This window comes from Manis javanica, chromosome 2 (genome assembly GCF_040802235.1).
Source record: "Manis javanica isolate MJ-LG chromosome 2, MJ_LKY, whole genome shotgun sequence".
In the NCBI taxonomy this organism is placed as follows: domain Eukaryota; kingdom Metazoa; phylum Chordata; class Mammalia; order Pholidota; family Manidae; genus Manis; species Manis javanica.
The window spans coordinates 116,678,817-116,694,359 of NC_133157.1; the positions used below are offsets into that span (position 1 = coordinate 116,678,817).

The 15,543-nt window shown below is 53.2% G+C and overlaps 1 protein-coding gene across 1 annotated transcript in view; it reads right to left on the minus strand.

The window, feature by feature from the left end:
- Positions 1-9,981: 9,981 nt before the first annotated feature.
- The window catches only part of LOC140845609 (uncharacterized), a 47,039-nt gene continuing 41,477 nt past the window's right edge, over positions 9,982-15,543 (minus strand). Inside the window, exons 5-10 of the mRNA XM_073220209.1 lie at positions 14,450-15,127; positions 13,985-14,153; positions 12,996-13,870; positions 12,504-12,701; positions 11,349-12,106; positions 9,982-10,155 (exon numbers count right to left, since the gene is read on the minus strand). Coding sequence (XP_073076310.1) covers positions 14,959-15,127 — 169 coding nt within the window. The 3' untranslated portion in view covers positions 9,982-10,155; positions 11,349-12,106; positions 12,504-12,701; ... (1 more) ...; positions 13,985-14,153; positions 14,450-14,958. The remainder of the gene's footprint in view (positions 10,156-11,348; positions 12,107-12,503; positions 12,702-12,995; positions 13,871-13,984; positions 14,154-14,449; positions 15,128-15,543) is intronic.

Sequence of the window (15,543 nt, forward strand, 5' to 3'; positions counted from 1 at the left end):
CCGAGTTCTTAAAAATTATTTCCTCTTGAAGTCTAGGGGTTAGATGTCCCCACCCAGCCTACCCCACCCCACCCCCAAGCTGGGCTTTCTTAAGCAACTCACACACACACCCCTATTAGTGAGAATTTACTCCTAAGCAACAATCCATTCCCCGCCCTTCCATCCTCCCAATCCCACAGCCCCCACTAGAGTGAATGTCAGCAGGGCATATTACCTTCAAGTTATTTAAAAACCCCTACCTCAGTTTACAGCTGAGGAAATTGAGGTTCAGAGGTGTCACCGAGATACCATATTACCCCAAGAAACTGACTTGGGGAAAATCCCCTGTGAAACCGCTCCCACCGCCTAGGTACCCTGTATAATTATTTGATCTGCTGCTAGGAGTTCTTTGTCCTGAAAGCCTTCTCTGTCCCACAGACAGAAACCAGAGACTAGACTCAGCGTGTGCCGGGCTGCCTCTCCAGGCCCTGCCCATGGGGCGCACGGAGCCAAGCCACTATGTCAGAGCAGCACATCCCACAGGGGCAGTGTGCTCGCTGACACCAGCTCCACAGGTGTGAATGGGAGGAGATGAGGGACCCCACACATGCACACTTGCAGGGGGCCAAGTCATTGGCACCAGTGGGCAAGGTTATCGACGGCCCTGGGAGGTGGCTTGACTGGGAGGAGACATGGTCCAGGAAGAAAAGGGCAAGATAAGAAGGACAAATTCTCTGACTCAGGCTGTGTGGGGCTGGCGGGGAGGGGCAGACTTCTGGAAAGGCTGGTTCAGCGCTTTCCTGAGCACAGCATTGCCCTCCAGGTCTCTATAAATATTGGTGGGTTTTGTTTCTGTTATTTAATTTGTGGCTTTCAAAAAATTGCCCTTCAGTATTATTTCAGTAAGTTGAGGTCCACTTAAGGAGCCCAGCTCCTTCCTGGGAACATGAAGTGGTCCACCACACTTGTATACTTTAGTCCAGAGTACCTTCCAGAACCAAAATGGTGACCCAGTTAGCATGTCTGGGATGCCTCGCTTTCCATTCAAACCCCAGATAAAACCTGCTGCTGAGGACCTGGGAAGCCCCAGAGTTTAGGAAATGCCCTATGGTGATTCTGAAGGCACCTGGTCCATCTGGCCATATGAAAAGGCAAGTCTGAAAAACTATGATTGATCCAAAAATAATTCCTATATTCTTGGCCTTTTTTCTGTATGAGAATAATGATTGCTTTCTCAGACTAAACAACAGCTTTCTTAGGCAGGGTGTTTTTGGTGTAGGCAATGACTTGAGGATTCCTAATTTAATGTCATTCATCCCAGAGAGTGAAGGAGATGTGTGGCTTCCCCCTGGGTCTTTGCAGTAAGGACACCAACTTGGACTATAAAGCAGGCCCCTAACAGTATGGGCCAGACACCCTTCCAGGGACTGGCAGTCAGTGCTGGTAGATGCAGCCTTATCTAGCCTTATCCACTTTGTGGATGTTTTACAGTCATTATATATTCACTCTGTACTTAATCCTGGCAGCTGCCCCCATGAGGCAGGTTTGTAGATGGAAAACCAAGGCCTTTGGGTAGGACGCTTGCCCAGGTATAAGTGGTAGAGAGGGAGTGGGAGTCAATATCACAACCACCTGCCTCCAATTCCCTCTCCACCATATCATACCTCAAAGCTTCCAGTTGCAGCCTCTACTGTCATAAGGCACGTTTTGGCAAAAGATGGGCCACAATGGCCATTTTATGCCTCCTAAAGTCATGTGTCTGATATTTATCAATACAAATTAATGATTCTTAAGAGTCTCGCCTCATCTCCAAAAGTGATGCATGATGGATGGGTGGGTGGACTTAATCCCCAGGCTCAATCTGTCCAGGACTTTGGGCCCTTTGAAGAAGCTGCAGACAGCGCATTGGCCACCGTGGAAGCCACTGGAGCTTGGGAGTCAGGCGGCCCTGGAGATTCTTCCTGTTGCTATACGGCCCATACCTTGTACAAAGTACTGCCGGTGCTGTAAAGTTAATGGAGCCAGTCATCCCACAAAGAGTTAATGGAGCATGCATCCCACCAATTCCATGCAAAGGTGATACGTCTTTGAAGCTAACGGGGTCTATTAATGAGCTTATGACCTTTTAAATGAATGAAATTCTTGAAATCTACCAAAGAGCAGCACACCCACTTAGAAGCAGTTATTGACACCTTGCATCTGTTACACATGGATGAGGGGCCACCAGGACAGAGCTCTGGCTGGGCTTCCTGCTGACATATAACACCACCTTCAGCACCCTGGGAGCTCAACAGATGTCGTGTCTGGCCACCCATTCTTGTCCTTGGCAATCCCCCAGTCAGCCCAGTACAGCCACCGGGACCGGACAGCTTCATGGTAAATAGCCCAAGGGAGAAAGTGATGAAACTGAAACATGGATCTCTTGAAGAGTGCCCATTCCAGGCCTCAGCCTCCGTCCCAGCCTCAGGATTAGTTGGGATTGGTTCACAAGAACACAGCCAGACTGCCAGTCCTTCAAAAATGTCCAGTATGCAGGAAGAACTGGTGCTGGGTGGTTGCTAGGCTCGGGGAAGGTGAGCAGACACAGTTTCCAGGAAGTGCAGACCTGGAACTGGCTGAGTGGAAACACACGGTCTGGCTGCAGACTGAACAGGGACCCCCACACCATGGCCCTGGGGCCCCCCGAATATGCACCAATGCTCTGCCCAATTTCAGTCTCCTCCCCAGTAAATGCGGCTCACAGTTGCTAAAGAGCACAAAGTTGTATTTGTTGTGCCCACAGAACATCTGCTGAAGGCAAAACTTGTGTTTATAGCTCTTCACTTCAAGAAACTGGCCATGTTATAAAAAGTAAGAGACCATCTGCCCCTGTTCTGGACCCCAGCACCTCTTGGGAAAGATTTCTGTGCAAGAAGGCAGTGAGAAGTCAGCATTGACTTCAGGGAACTATTTTGAGGCTGAAAAAGAATGTGACTCCCACTGAGGGGAAGTCGAGGTGGCAGATGAATGCGGGCTTTGTGGGGGCCATGAGATGGCAGGTGCTGGTGGGAAGGAGGCAGTTGTGGTCCCGTGGTGCTGCCCAGAGTCACCAGTTGTGCAGAGGACCAACTGGGAGGACTGAGGGACATGAGGGCAGGCAGGGCAAGGACCAGGGGCCATCGGAGCTCCAGGAGAAGGTGTGGAAGGTGTCATGGTCTTTTCGTGCCCCTCTGTTGCATAACATCAAACATCATTCATTTGCATTCCTCCACCAGGCATGTCTGGCCTTTCTTATTCAAAGGGCCCTTGAGGACAGTTCTGCATCTTGGGGACTACCTTTAGGTTCAGTGAGTTCCTTCTGGTGGCTGATAATTGAGAGCATTCTTCCAGAGTGCACAGGATTTCCATCCGCCTCTAGTTCTTGAGCACCAAGATAGAAAGTCGGCTGAGAAGCCAGGAGCAGCTGGTGGGCCCTGAGGTGTTGCTGAGGTGAGCATGAGAATGGGCTTCCGGTGGGAGGAGCTCCCCTGGCTTCCTGGCCACACCCTCTCAGGCTGGGAGCCCACTGACTGCACATCCCCAGCGGGTCTGTCCGTCTGGGTTTCAGACTAGGGCTGTGTCAGCTCATTGGTTCTGAAACAGTCGTTTCTTCCACCCCATCCCCTGGGAGAAAGCTGAGTTTCAACCAGAATCCAAGCAAATTCCAGAAGGCCTTGTTCTGTGAACCTCTAGGCTTGAGGCTTATTTTGTTCCAGACCAAAAGCTGCAGTCTCAGCTTCAGTTCTGGGGTGGAAAGTCAGAAGTGGGGTCTTCTGAGGACACCTCTTGTTCCCTTTTCCTCTTTGTCCCTGACAGGGTACCCCCCACCCGCTTATCCTGGGGTGAATGAATTAAGAGCTTTGTCTCCATCCTCCGGAGGGTTTGCAAGTTTTCATCCACATTCTTAAACATACTGAATTCCCCCCAGCTGGATGCACGCATTTAGATTCTGAGGACAAGGCAGTTCCTGGAGCAGCGTATTCAGGGCTCCCAGAATCTTAAAAAGTGACAGTCCTTTTATTTCTTGCCTCTTCTCACTTCTCTTCTATTCTTATTGATTTCTTTGGGCACATAAGAAAACACAGTAGGCAAGGCCTGCTACTTCCATTGAAATAATATAGTCTGCAGTCAAACCACACACCATAAAGAAATAATTGCAGCCTGTATATATTGCTAATGGACATCTCTCAGCAATTCCCTGTCTCATAAGCTTTAAACACATACATTAGTATAAATATGCAGAAATCCCCATTCGGGCAAATTACTCTGCATTTCTGAACAGAAGGAAGATTAACCATGTGCTGATATCTTTGAAGGAGCTCAGCAGAGCAGGAAAAATTCACTAGCCCTCTGTGGGAGCGAGCTTGGGTCCCAGTGAGGCCTCAAGAATTACCTGGAGGCCTGGCTGGCATCTCCTCCTCCCCTGGTCCTGGGCTCCCCTGGAGCGCTGAAGACTGGGCCTCGGGAGGAGGGGACTGGCCACCACCTGGCAGGATCCACCTCCCCTGGGGTCCTGCTTCTGGCTCCAAGGCCCTGGCAGCCCAGGCGCAGAGAGCATTTCCACCTCTCATCTGCCTGACAGACGCCCTCAGGGGTCATCAGGCACTGAGGTAAAAGGCCCTGGGGAGGTTTGTAGAGGCAGAATTACGACCAACCCCAGGGCCTATAATCTCCTTTTCTCTGGCCCTTCACACTTGGTCTCCTCCCCTCACCCTCCTACCCTCCCCTGCTCAGTGCCATGGAGGGTCCCACACTCCACAAAGGCCAGCACAGGGGTGAGGGGCTCTGTCTTCCAGAGCCTCAAAGCAGGGTTTTCCCTGGGATGAGCAGGGGAGGTGGGCCAACCTCCGAAACTGCGGGCCAGGCTTGTTGTCAGATGTGGGAGGTGAGTTATGAGCTAGTCAGGAATCTATCTCCACAGACCGAGGGAGCCTGGTGCTCAGAGGTCTGGATATTCATTTCCCATGTGCCCGCCTTTCCCACAGTGGAGTTGAACTTGGAGGGGGAGGAACTCAGCATTTCCCTTCCAAGGCAGAGGAAAGGGATGCTGCCGCCTCACAGCCTTGCCTATCTCAGTAAAGTCCAGACAGGACCCTAGGAGACCCCTGTAGCGAGCCCCTCCTCCTCTGTCCCAGAGCACCCCCCGAGGCCAGGGTTTCTGAAACGCCCTGATCTTCAAGGCAGATCTCTGAGGCCCCAGCCGCAGCCAGAAGAGGAGGCGCTTCTCTACTCAGCTAACCCCAGCACACGCACAGGCTTCGCTCACCCGCTCACCAGCGAGCAATTTGATGATCTATTCATGTCTGTCTCCCCTACTTAACAGTGAATGACTTTAGAACACCCCCGCCCCTGGCCGATTTAGCAACTGAATGTGGAATTTTAAAAGATACCCTTTTCTCAAGACCCTTGCCTGCCACCTACCAGAAAATTGTCACAAGAATGAAAGAAATCTGTTATGACTGTGATGTGAAGGGTGCCCCCTGGAGTTGTGCAACATGAGCAGCCTGACAGCCACTTACTGAGGGCATTACCTTCCAGGTGCTCTTCTAAGCATGCCACACATGCTGACACATGTATTCTCCCCAGTGACCCCTTGAGGTGGCTGCTGTTATGACCCATTTCACAGATGAGGAAATGGGCTCAGAAACATGGAGCCATTTCCCGTGTTTACCCAACTGCTAGGGACAGACTCACAATGGAAACCAGTGCTGTCTGGCCCCAGAGCCTTGCCCATAGCCCCCCCTGCTCTGTAATGCCCCCGTACCTAGCCCAGGTCGAGCCCTGAGGATGCCCAGTGTGTTTTCACTCTAACAGCACGGAAAGGGCCTGGCTTCTGGCCCAGTCCAGCCCTCACCCCTACACACACTGCACCTCTGCCTCCCCATTTGTAGAATGAGGAACTGGGTGCAGAGTTGCAGAGGTTCAGGGACACTGAGTCCCCATGGAGGCTGCTGAAGGTTATCCTTCTGCCAGACCTGAGGACGCCCCCTTATAGGACCCATGCTGTGCTCAGGACTGGGGAGCGCCAAGCCTCCACAAGGACTTCGGGCCTGTGAGCTTTCCTTTCCCAGGGCCTTTCAGACTCAGCCCACCTTTACCCACCCTCATCCAGGCCCTCCTTCCCACCTGGCCAGCCTCTGCCTCCCCACCTCTGCTCTACTGCCAACTCCTCGGGGCTCCCTCTGCACTCCCCTGCCTTCAGACCTGCCCCCTACAGCCACTCTGCAGGCAGAGGAGTCTTTCTAAAGCTCCCATCTGACCAGGCCCTCCCCTACTCAAAATCCCTGAGGGGCCCCCACTTCTCACTAATCTCCCTCACCTGTCACTCAAGGCTGCTGCTCCCCTCCAGCCCCATGGGCTGCTCCCACCCTTTGACTCCTGGGGCCCGGCCCTCAGGGCCTCTGCCTCATGAATGACACACTCATCTGAGCTTTTGAACTTTGCTCACAGTGCTCCCGCCCCTATTCAGACCTGCCTTTAGCCTGTTCCTCCTCCAGAAAACCTCCCCAGACCCCCAGACCAATGCAACTGCAGGCCTAAGTGCCAGCCTAGGGTGGACATGAATGCTCTCCCCTGTGACTCCAAACAGGGGGCCCGTAGGGATGGGGCCTGGGCCAGAACCCAGCCTAGTGGGGGCCCAAGGGTGAACAGTCCCCTGCCTAGGAGTGTACTGAAGTCCCATCTAACTCACCCAAGGTGTGGCTCTGGTCAGCCCCAGCTCCCCCCAAGCCGACACTGGCCTTTGTCCTTTCTGACTCCTGAAGGTGCTCCCACCCAGGCTGATGCAACTTGTCTTCCCTGGGGAAGGTCAGGTGTGACTCATCAGGATCCCCCAGCCACCACCCCTAGGACCTCTGCAACTGCCAAACGGCACAGAGAGCACTCCTGAGAGTTAAAGAAAACAGCTGTGTGTCTGGCAGACAGTTCCAGAAAGAGCAGAGAATTCCAAAAAAGTGGAACCTTCTGTCCCAACAAGAGCTACTTCTCACAGCCAAAAATGGGAGAGGGGCTCACTCAGGTGACTGTCTTCTTAGCCTCCAACCCATGAGGTTCCAGCCCCCTGGGAATCCAGCTTCACCCCTGAGGGCAGGTAGCAGTGAAGGGTCGATGACAGCAGTCCAGCCAGCCTCTGATGCAGTCAGGAGGGCAGTCCACACCCTGAATGCACAATTCATCCAGGAGACCCTCCTGAGAAGGCTCCAGCTGCATCCCAGCCCCCAGACAGCGGGCCCCTACACTCATCGGAGGGCCAGTTCCCCACCCTAAGCTCTAGCTGGGGCCTGGTGGAGCCCTCCTAGCATTGGGGCATGAGAGGGGGAACATGAGTATATAACCAATCCCAGGATTTGATCACTGACCCAGAAGGACATGGCCTTACCACTGAGGAGTAGCAATCCCCCCATTGGCCCTTGTCCTGGGAAGGAGCTCCAGAAAACATGAGCAACCCTCCAGGCCCACTAGGAAGAAGGGAAGAGAGGTGATAAGTCATGAGACTTGAAGCTCTGAGAAGCCATTTGCTGGGAGCTTTGGGACCTATTACAGCCAAACGCATGACTGAGGACACCTCTGCGTGACTGCCCAGCCCTCATGAGCTGAACCACACCTGCCCTTGAGAAGGAGGAGACAGACAGAGAGGTCACCAAACATCCTACAGAACCTGTGCTCCACAGAGGCAGGGCTTTTGATCTGTGGATGTATCCCCTGTGCAGGGTACATAGTAGGTGCTCAGTAAATATTTGCTGACTGTATGAGTGAACAAATGAATAATGACTATAGCTGAAAGTGCTCGATTCACCCCACAGTGCTGTGGGCACAGAGCAGGGAGGGTGGGAATCCAGGGAGATAGGGCAGCTTGAGCAAGGATGTAGATGTGGCTCCAGAATTAGGACATCATTAGGTGAGAGTCATCCAGGAAAAAAACATCTTCTTTCAGGCGTCATCTCCTATGACTGTGTATGCCTTAATTCAAATGTTCTGCCCTTTGTCACACTGTCTCTTGTCCAGACACTTTTGCAGGGTTCAACCTTATTATCTTACTATTGCCCACTAATCACAGATAACCAACTTTTTGATAGATCCTTGCCCTGAGCAGGACCACATCAAGCTCCTGAGCAATGAACAGAATCCTCTTTCTTCTGAAGGCTGTGATCTCCGAGATTTTGGCCATATAAGCCCTTGGCCATTTGAAGCCTTGGCAATTCCCAGTGTTGCCCAGGGCAGTGCAGCTTCTGGTCTGTGGCCACAGAGTTTGCCAGCCCCACCTGGGGTCCGAGGCCCTCCCGATGCATCCTTCCTTCCCTCCCTTCTGGAAAGCTTTAGATCCCCTCACCACCCCAAGTCCAGAACCCAGGCCCTCAGCTGACTCCAGCCCCACCACCTGTGCTCCGACTTTGCTCCTCCCACCCAGCCTCCACCCTCCTAGGGATTGCACACTGCTGGTCCCACCAGCCAGCCCTCCAGCTTACCTCCAGAGCCAGCTCCACTCAGCCCTGACCGCTGACATCACCTCCTTTTCTACATATGGCCATTTATGGTGCCCCCTGGACCTGGGTCTCACCTTTCCAAGTGACCCCTAAATCTTCCTAGACCTCTGGGCCTGCCCTGCCCTGCCCTGAGGAAGACAAGGTAAGCAGGGAGCGAAATACGGTGGTTTAAAACTATAAAAGCAGGGCTTTGAATTAAGAGGAGCTTGACTCAGATCTTGCTTTTGCCACTCTTTGGCCAGCGACAAGTTACTCTCTCAGAGCCTCATTTCCCACGTCTGTAAAATGGGGACCATCTGTCATAGAGTTGCAATAAAGATATAATGTAATCAATGGTTTTCAGAGGTGGGTGGCAGGATGCATGCACCCTGAGAGCTTTTCTAAACGCGGGTGTTTCCTCGGCCTGTACCGTCCCCCCATTGCCCCCCACTAGCAGAGGGCGACGGGGGAGGGGACACTGGGCGTTGATGACCGATAGGGAGTCCGAAAGAGGCTGAGCGCGGCCGGTATAATTTAAGTACCCACGGCCCAGTTCCTGACACGTGATAAACAAGCCAGAAAGGAGCTAGCTTCTGCTCATTGGATTTTAATGTCGAGTTCCTAGTCCTCGCCAGCCTTAAAGCCCAGCCCACGTTCCAACACAGCGGCCCCGGGGCCGGGCCCCGGGAGAGGGCAGGCCCCGTCCCGCCCTGCCCCGCCCCGCCCCGCCCCCATGGACGTTTAGGGCCCGCCCTCCGCGCCGCCGCACGTGCCGCCGGGAGCAGCGAGGAGCGCCCGCCGGAGGTTCCCCAGCGCGCGGCGGCGGGGGCGCGTCTGCGACGCCTATTTGCATATACGCAGGTTGAATATTTATAACTTCTCTTCAGCCAGTTCCAAGTTTTTGATGTTTTAAAGTGACTTTAATCTGAGCCTTCTTTTCTTCAAATGCGCTTTTGATTTCCGGAGTGATATTATACATGGATGTAAGCTATTGACTGAGCGATCGCCCTTGTGTTCTCAACGTGCTGATGCTGAAAATCTGCGATATAAATAAACTTCCTCTGGTAGAATCATTATAAAGCACAAGCAGCAGAAATTTATGGAAAGAACAGATTAAATGCTTAGACTTAAACTCTTCAGTGTGCGGCTTGCCCTAAACTGCTGTGTCTGAAGTTTGGGCTGCTGATTCAGGTGGAAAAAATCAAACGGACACATTGCCTGTGGGTGCATTTTCACTATGATCTATTGTGTTGCCAAAAGAGAAAGCTCAAAAGCTGCCATTGATAATCCTGGTTAAAACTTGGATCATAAATTATAAAGATGTGTAGTTTCTTTTCGGAGTGGTTGGGGACTGGGGCGTGCAGCGCAGTGAAGAAATATAACATCAATATGTGCTTATGCATTGTAATGTGGGACATTTTTATGCCCATAATAAAACATTCCACCTACAACTATGTTTATGAAAGTAACAGATAGGAAGATCCATAATGCCACTTAATAGAGTTAATCACCTCCCATCGGAATGGTTTAAAAGGCTTTTTATTGCATGTTGAAAAGCTCTGACCATAATTAATACTCCTCACACTGTCAAGTGCCAGGCAGAGGGCTGGAGGCAGTGAAGGGAACTTTCTAGCGCACTGGGGCTGGGAGAGTTCTCAGGATTCCATCCAGTTGTCTGAGCTCCAGGTTTTTAAATCTGGAATCATAACTTTGTCAAATGTTGGGCTCTGGCTGGAGCTTTAGGTTCTAAATTTTAAGCTCTGGGATTTAGATGTAAATTCTGCATTTGTTCTAATCTCTAGGTTCTGGGATCTGGATTGGTTCTGGCCTCTCAACTCTAGACTCTGGGTGACGCACCCTGGCTCCCTGGATCCTGAGTGAGATGGTCCTCCAGTACATCCATATCCAGAGCTGGGAGAAGGGGATGGATGTTTCCTAACAGTCTTGGATAGTTTTCTGTCAGCTTGGTGGATCTGGCTGACCACAGAAATTTATGCCCTGTGCCTCCCTTTACCTCTGACGATCCCAGCCAGTTTTCAGCAAAAAGAAAGGAAACATTCAGAATGCCCATGGCTGGCCTGCCCCAGGATCAGCATGTGGGTGAAGGTTTTGGTCCCTCAAAACAACAGCCTGTTCTGGAACAGACCCAGACTTATTAGCCAGGCCCACAGCCAACCAGCCATGAAGGCTCCAGGACTAATCACCCCCCCCCCCACTTCCCTCCAAAAGAGATGCCTTTATCTCCATTGTCCCTTATCACACAGCCACTGAGTGACTAGAGCCACAGGGAATCTCTCAAACAGCCCAGAAAAGCTGAAAGAGGTGAAGGGTCAGCCTGAAATAATTAAAGAATAAAATTGCCCTTTAGAATAAGCTCAATTCAAGCCAGCAAAAGTGAAGCAGGCAGCAGGGAGATAGTGTTCTCCAGGGTCCAGGCCTGTCTCTCATGCCTGGGGAGGCTGGTAGCTGCTCTGGGGCTGGCTGGTACTCTGGCAGAGATTTTACTGAGTGTGAAAGCTTATTTTCCTATTGGAAAGTTGGCCCAAGAGCTGAGAGTGACCCCTGAGGGCAGTGAGTGAGGGTGGGTGGGCAGTGAGGCAAAGCTCTGTCTCCCAACCCAGCATGGCAGATTTCACTCCACTCAGCTGGATTCCCAGGGTGCTTTAGGGCCTGAATGGCTGGGTTGTCACAGGGAGCTCAGAGATTCTCGTGCTAAATGCAAATGTCACTGTAACCATCTTTGCTGAGAAGAATCATTCCGGAACTGACTTGTGGCCCCTACTGGAACACCAGTCCCTGGGTTTCCATCACAGCCTGAAAGTATTGATAGCCCTCTGCCCCCTCCCCACCACCACCACCCAAAGGGAGAGCTGTGCCCAGGTGACGTACACTGGATCCATGGGGGACACTGACTACTGCTGCCCTCCTGGAGGTGAGCACCTTGCAGGGGACAGGCCACACCTTCCCCCCACAAGTTGTACATGAAATCACAAGAACAACTGGCGAAGAGAGTGAGATAGAGGGGAGACAGGGCGCTGTGGAAGAAATGATCATTAGTAGGTCAGCCAACAAAAGTGCAGCTATGCATAACAAATAGAACTGCCCTCACGGAGCTCACATTCCAGCTCCCCAAAGCTTCCCAAATAGTTATGGCCACCACCTCTTGGGTGCAGCGACTAGAGAAATAAGAAATTCTGTGTGACCTTCCCAGGGCCACCCAGGGCAGGCTTGAGCTAGGATCCCAAAATGCCGGAGCTTGGTTCACCTTCCAGCCCCCCTCACCCCGCCCCAGGGAACTCGCCCCACCCCAGGCAGTGCTGAGGGAGTTTGTCCAGCCCCGGGAGGGAGCCCCTGGGAGGGTTGAGCCTGTGGAAGGAAGCAGTGAGGCTTCATTCCTCTGAGGTCCTCTCAGGGAGCAGAGCCAGGGGCCAGCAGGTCACAGAGCTGGCTCCTCCTTGAGGCAGCAGTGCAAGGGCATCCTGAGGGTCTGCAGTCACCTGAGAGAAGGGGTGGCAGACTGGTGCTAGAGCCAGTTAGCATCCACAAGGGAGTGCGGGTGGGGGGTGCCAGTCTCTCATCTTGATGAGGCAAGTTTTGTTCTGAAGTCCAGTATCTGCCACTGGATTTATATAAATCAGCTGCAGCACCTGGTCAGGCAGACACACACGTGGGATGCCCTAAGCACGGTTGAATGCCCAGCCACATGCCAGCCCACCCAGACTAGCACATAACTAAAGGCAGCCCATCTGTGCCTTTTTGATCAAAACTGTCCTCCAGCTATCAGACCCCTGGCAGTTGCCCGGCCCCCACTCTCTCTGCCCACAGCCCTGGTGGCCTTGAAGTGCCCACCAGGCAGCTGCTCCCTCCCAGGTCTGTGGCTTTGAGTGAGCCCTGAGGCCTGAGTGAGTAGGGAAAGGCTTTTGATGCACAGAGCTGGGCTCAGTGAGCAGGGCCCTGGAGGACTTTTGGGGTGAGTTTGCTAATAGAGATGTCTTTCTGGGAGGTCATGATACCACCTGTCATTAACCCGGGCAGGGTTCTCACCAAGAAACTGAAGGCAGCTGCTTGCAGGTGGGTGAGTGATTTGCAAGGACCACGAGAATATTTGCATAAACATATGTATGGAAGTGTGTATTTATTTGCATTCATTTGCATAAGTTCCTGGCTCTTCGAGCTGTCATTCCTTAATTTAATTTAATTTTTTCAGTAAATTTCTTTGAGCTCTGAGCACAGATCTGGACACTTTGGGAATAAGAACAAAAAGGCAAAACAACAACAGCATTAGTCATAAGACAGTTTCTCAAACTTTGCTAGACATTAAAATATCCTGGGGGGTTTTTAGAAATCTGGTGCCTATACTGGGCCGCATACTATTGAATGGGGTGGGTGGGGACCAGGCATCCATATTTTTTTGAAGCTTCCTGATGAAGAAGGCCAAGGTTAAGAATTGATGCCTTAACCTGACAAGGGCAGGCCCTTCCTTGCCAGACCAAACCAGTCTCAGCCTCCAGGTGGAGACACGGTGTCTCAACTCACCTTGCACATTGTGCACAAGACACTCATAACTTCAGTGCGGGGAGGTGTGCGAGGCACAGGGACCGTACCAGGACTCAGCAGGCTCTCAGTAAAAGGGCACCATGCCCTTCTTCACATCACAGTTGCCGTACAGTGTCATCTCCTGCAGAACTAGAGCATCTGGAGACCTGGCTGCTCCTCCTGGCCCTGCCATCTAGGTCACCCTGGACTCTACCTGGGCCTCCAGTCAGCCCTAGGAGTAGTGAAGGCTCCAGGACAGGGCCCAGGGTTCGCTCTGTCTGAGGCACATGGCCCATTCTCCTCCCAGATGACTTCCAGCCTGATGATTCCATCGCTGCCCAGGTCCCGAGGAAGCAGGTGCATGTGGCAGGGGGAGGTGGAGGGAGCCATGTGTTCCAAGTGAGCCCACCCAGCCCTGACTGCCTCCCCCCATTCCTCTTTCCAGTCTGGGAGAAAGCCAAGAACTAGGGTGCTTTTCCGTCCCCTGGCGGGTGCTCACAAAAGAAGAAAAAGGTTGGAGATCTGGAAATGCTAATGTCCCTCAGTGCATGGAGTTGTTTGCCAGGGTTCTGCACCTCTGCAGCTTTTCCCTCTGCCTGCTTAGTGCCATCACTCCTGCCCCACTGCCCCAGACTTTAGAGTCCCTGGTCCCTCCATGCACTTGCCCACTTGTGTACCTCTGCTTGTGCCATGCACTCTGGGAGCAGCGCTTCCTCCACGGCCGTCAGCTCAAATCCTGTCCATTTAAGGCCCAGCCCGGTGCCTCCTATTCCAGGACACCTTCTCCAGTCCAGCAACTATTCATTCATTCCTTCCATCACTCATTCAAACCTTACCTGAAACCTGTTCAGGGCCAGAAGCTGGGGTGCCAGGCACTGGGGAGCAGAGACAAGTCACATCCAGGCTCTGCTTTTAAGAGCTTTCCTGAGGAGTGAGAGCTTTTCTGAGCAGGGACTGAAGCCCATTACATTCCCCTCCCCAGCACCTACCAGAAAAATGGAAAGTTCCAGTCTCTTCCTGCTGTGCTGATGTTCCACGTTACTAGATGCTGCTCAGGGCAGGTGGTATAGGTCCTGCTAATTCTGCTAACAGGAGATGGGCACAACCGTAGCTTGTCTTGCAGAGGTTGAGGAAGGAGGGAGATGCTGGTTTCAGAACCTTCAGGAAGCGGAGGGGAGCAGAGGGAGCTGAGGGGGCACCTCCGATGGCAGCCAGAGCAGCTCAGCCCACTCCTCTTCCCAATCCACCTTTGCTGGGACACATGGGATCATTTCTAGGGACTCAGGGAGCCCCATGGCCTGGTTTTCAGACCCTCCCAAGACTTAGGTCAGCTGTGCTAGGGAAAACCTCCCAGCCTCCACCTGAGCCTGCCCAGGCCTGGCTGTATGTCCCACCCAGATCCTCCAATCCCACTGAAGACCCCTCATCACCCCACCACGAGGGACAGCACTCACCCCAAGAGGGAGCCAGCCTGGGCCCCGCAGTAGAGTTGTAGAAGTTCCAGGGAGCCTAGAGATGGCTTCCCTTCCTCGAAGGAGTTGGAGCACCAAATGGACACCAGTATTCCCCACTGGGATGGAGCTGGGCAGGGAGGCCTGGGCCCACAGGTGACAGGACAGCTCCTAGGTCAGGCCCAAAAGTGCCTTCCCCATCCCTGGTCCCTGCTGAGGGCTGAGATTAGAGTCGAGGAGGACTCCCGGCCACATTCTGGAGGGGACTGCAGACCCAGCTGGTTGGACACCCCTCCGTTTGGCCAGGCGGCAGTGCCTCAACCCTCCCGAGTCCAGAGGGACTCCACTTTCTCTTGGTCAAAGCCGGTTGCTCTGTCAGCAAACCCTCCCTGCCCCTCCTGGTGCCCAGTGCTGGGGTCCCTGCCCTTGAGCAGCACACAGCCCGAGGGCTGGCAGCTGCGAAGTTCACCTTGGCAGTGTGGGGAGCCCGTGTAGTGGGACCAGAGATGGTCTTACAGGACGGTAGACGTTCTCTGATGAGAAAGAGGAGCGCGTCCCAGATGGAACAACATGTGCACAAGGCAGGCTGGCCGCGGTCCCTCCACGTCCACACCACACCCTTCAGCCCCTTCCACAGGAATCACCCCAGTGAGTGTGTAATTGCACTTTGTGCCAGGAAACCTGGAGAAGCAGAAAGTAGGGCAGCTGGGTCATTTTGGTCTGCTGCCCCATGTATATAGTGGCGCTCCGTTAATGTAGGGTGATCCATGCTGGACCCAGCCTGTCCAGGAGACTGGGCTGGGGCTTCTCACCTTCGTGTCTATGCAGGGGTGGAACTGCCTCCGTGCCCACCTTCAGTCAGTGGGTGGTCCCCAGGAGCCGCGCACACACACACACACACACACACGCACGCACGCACGCACGCACGCCTCCACATGCAGCCTATCCAGAGCAGAGCTGCACCAGGACCCAGGGCTGCGGCCAAGCCGCAAGCCCAGCCCCACCCCTGCAGCGTGGTTCCTCTGGGTCATCCCTCCCCGTGAGAGTTTATTATAGAGTCTCATAGATAGACTGCCGGGCTAAATACCTGTGGGGCA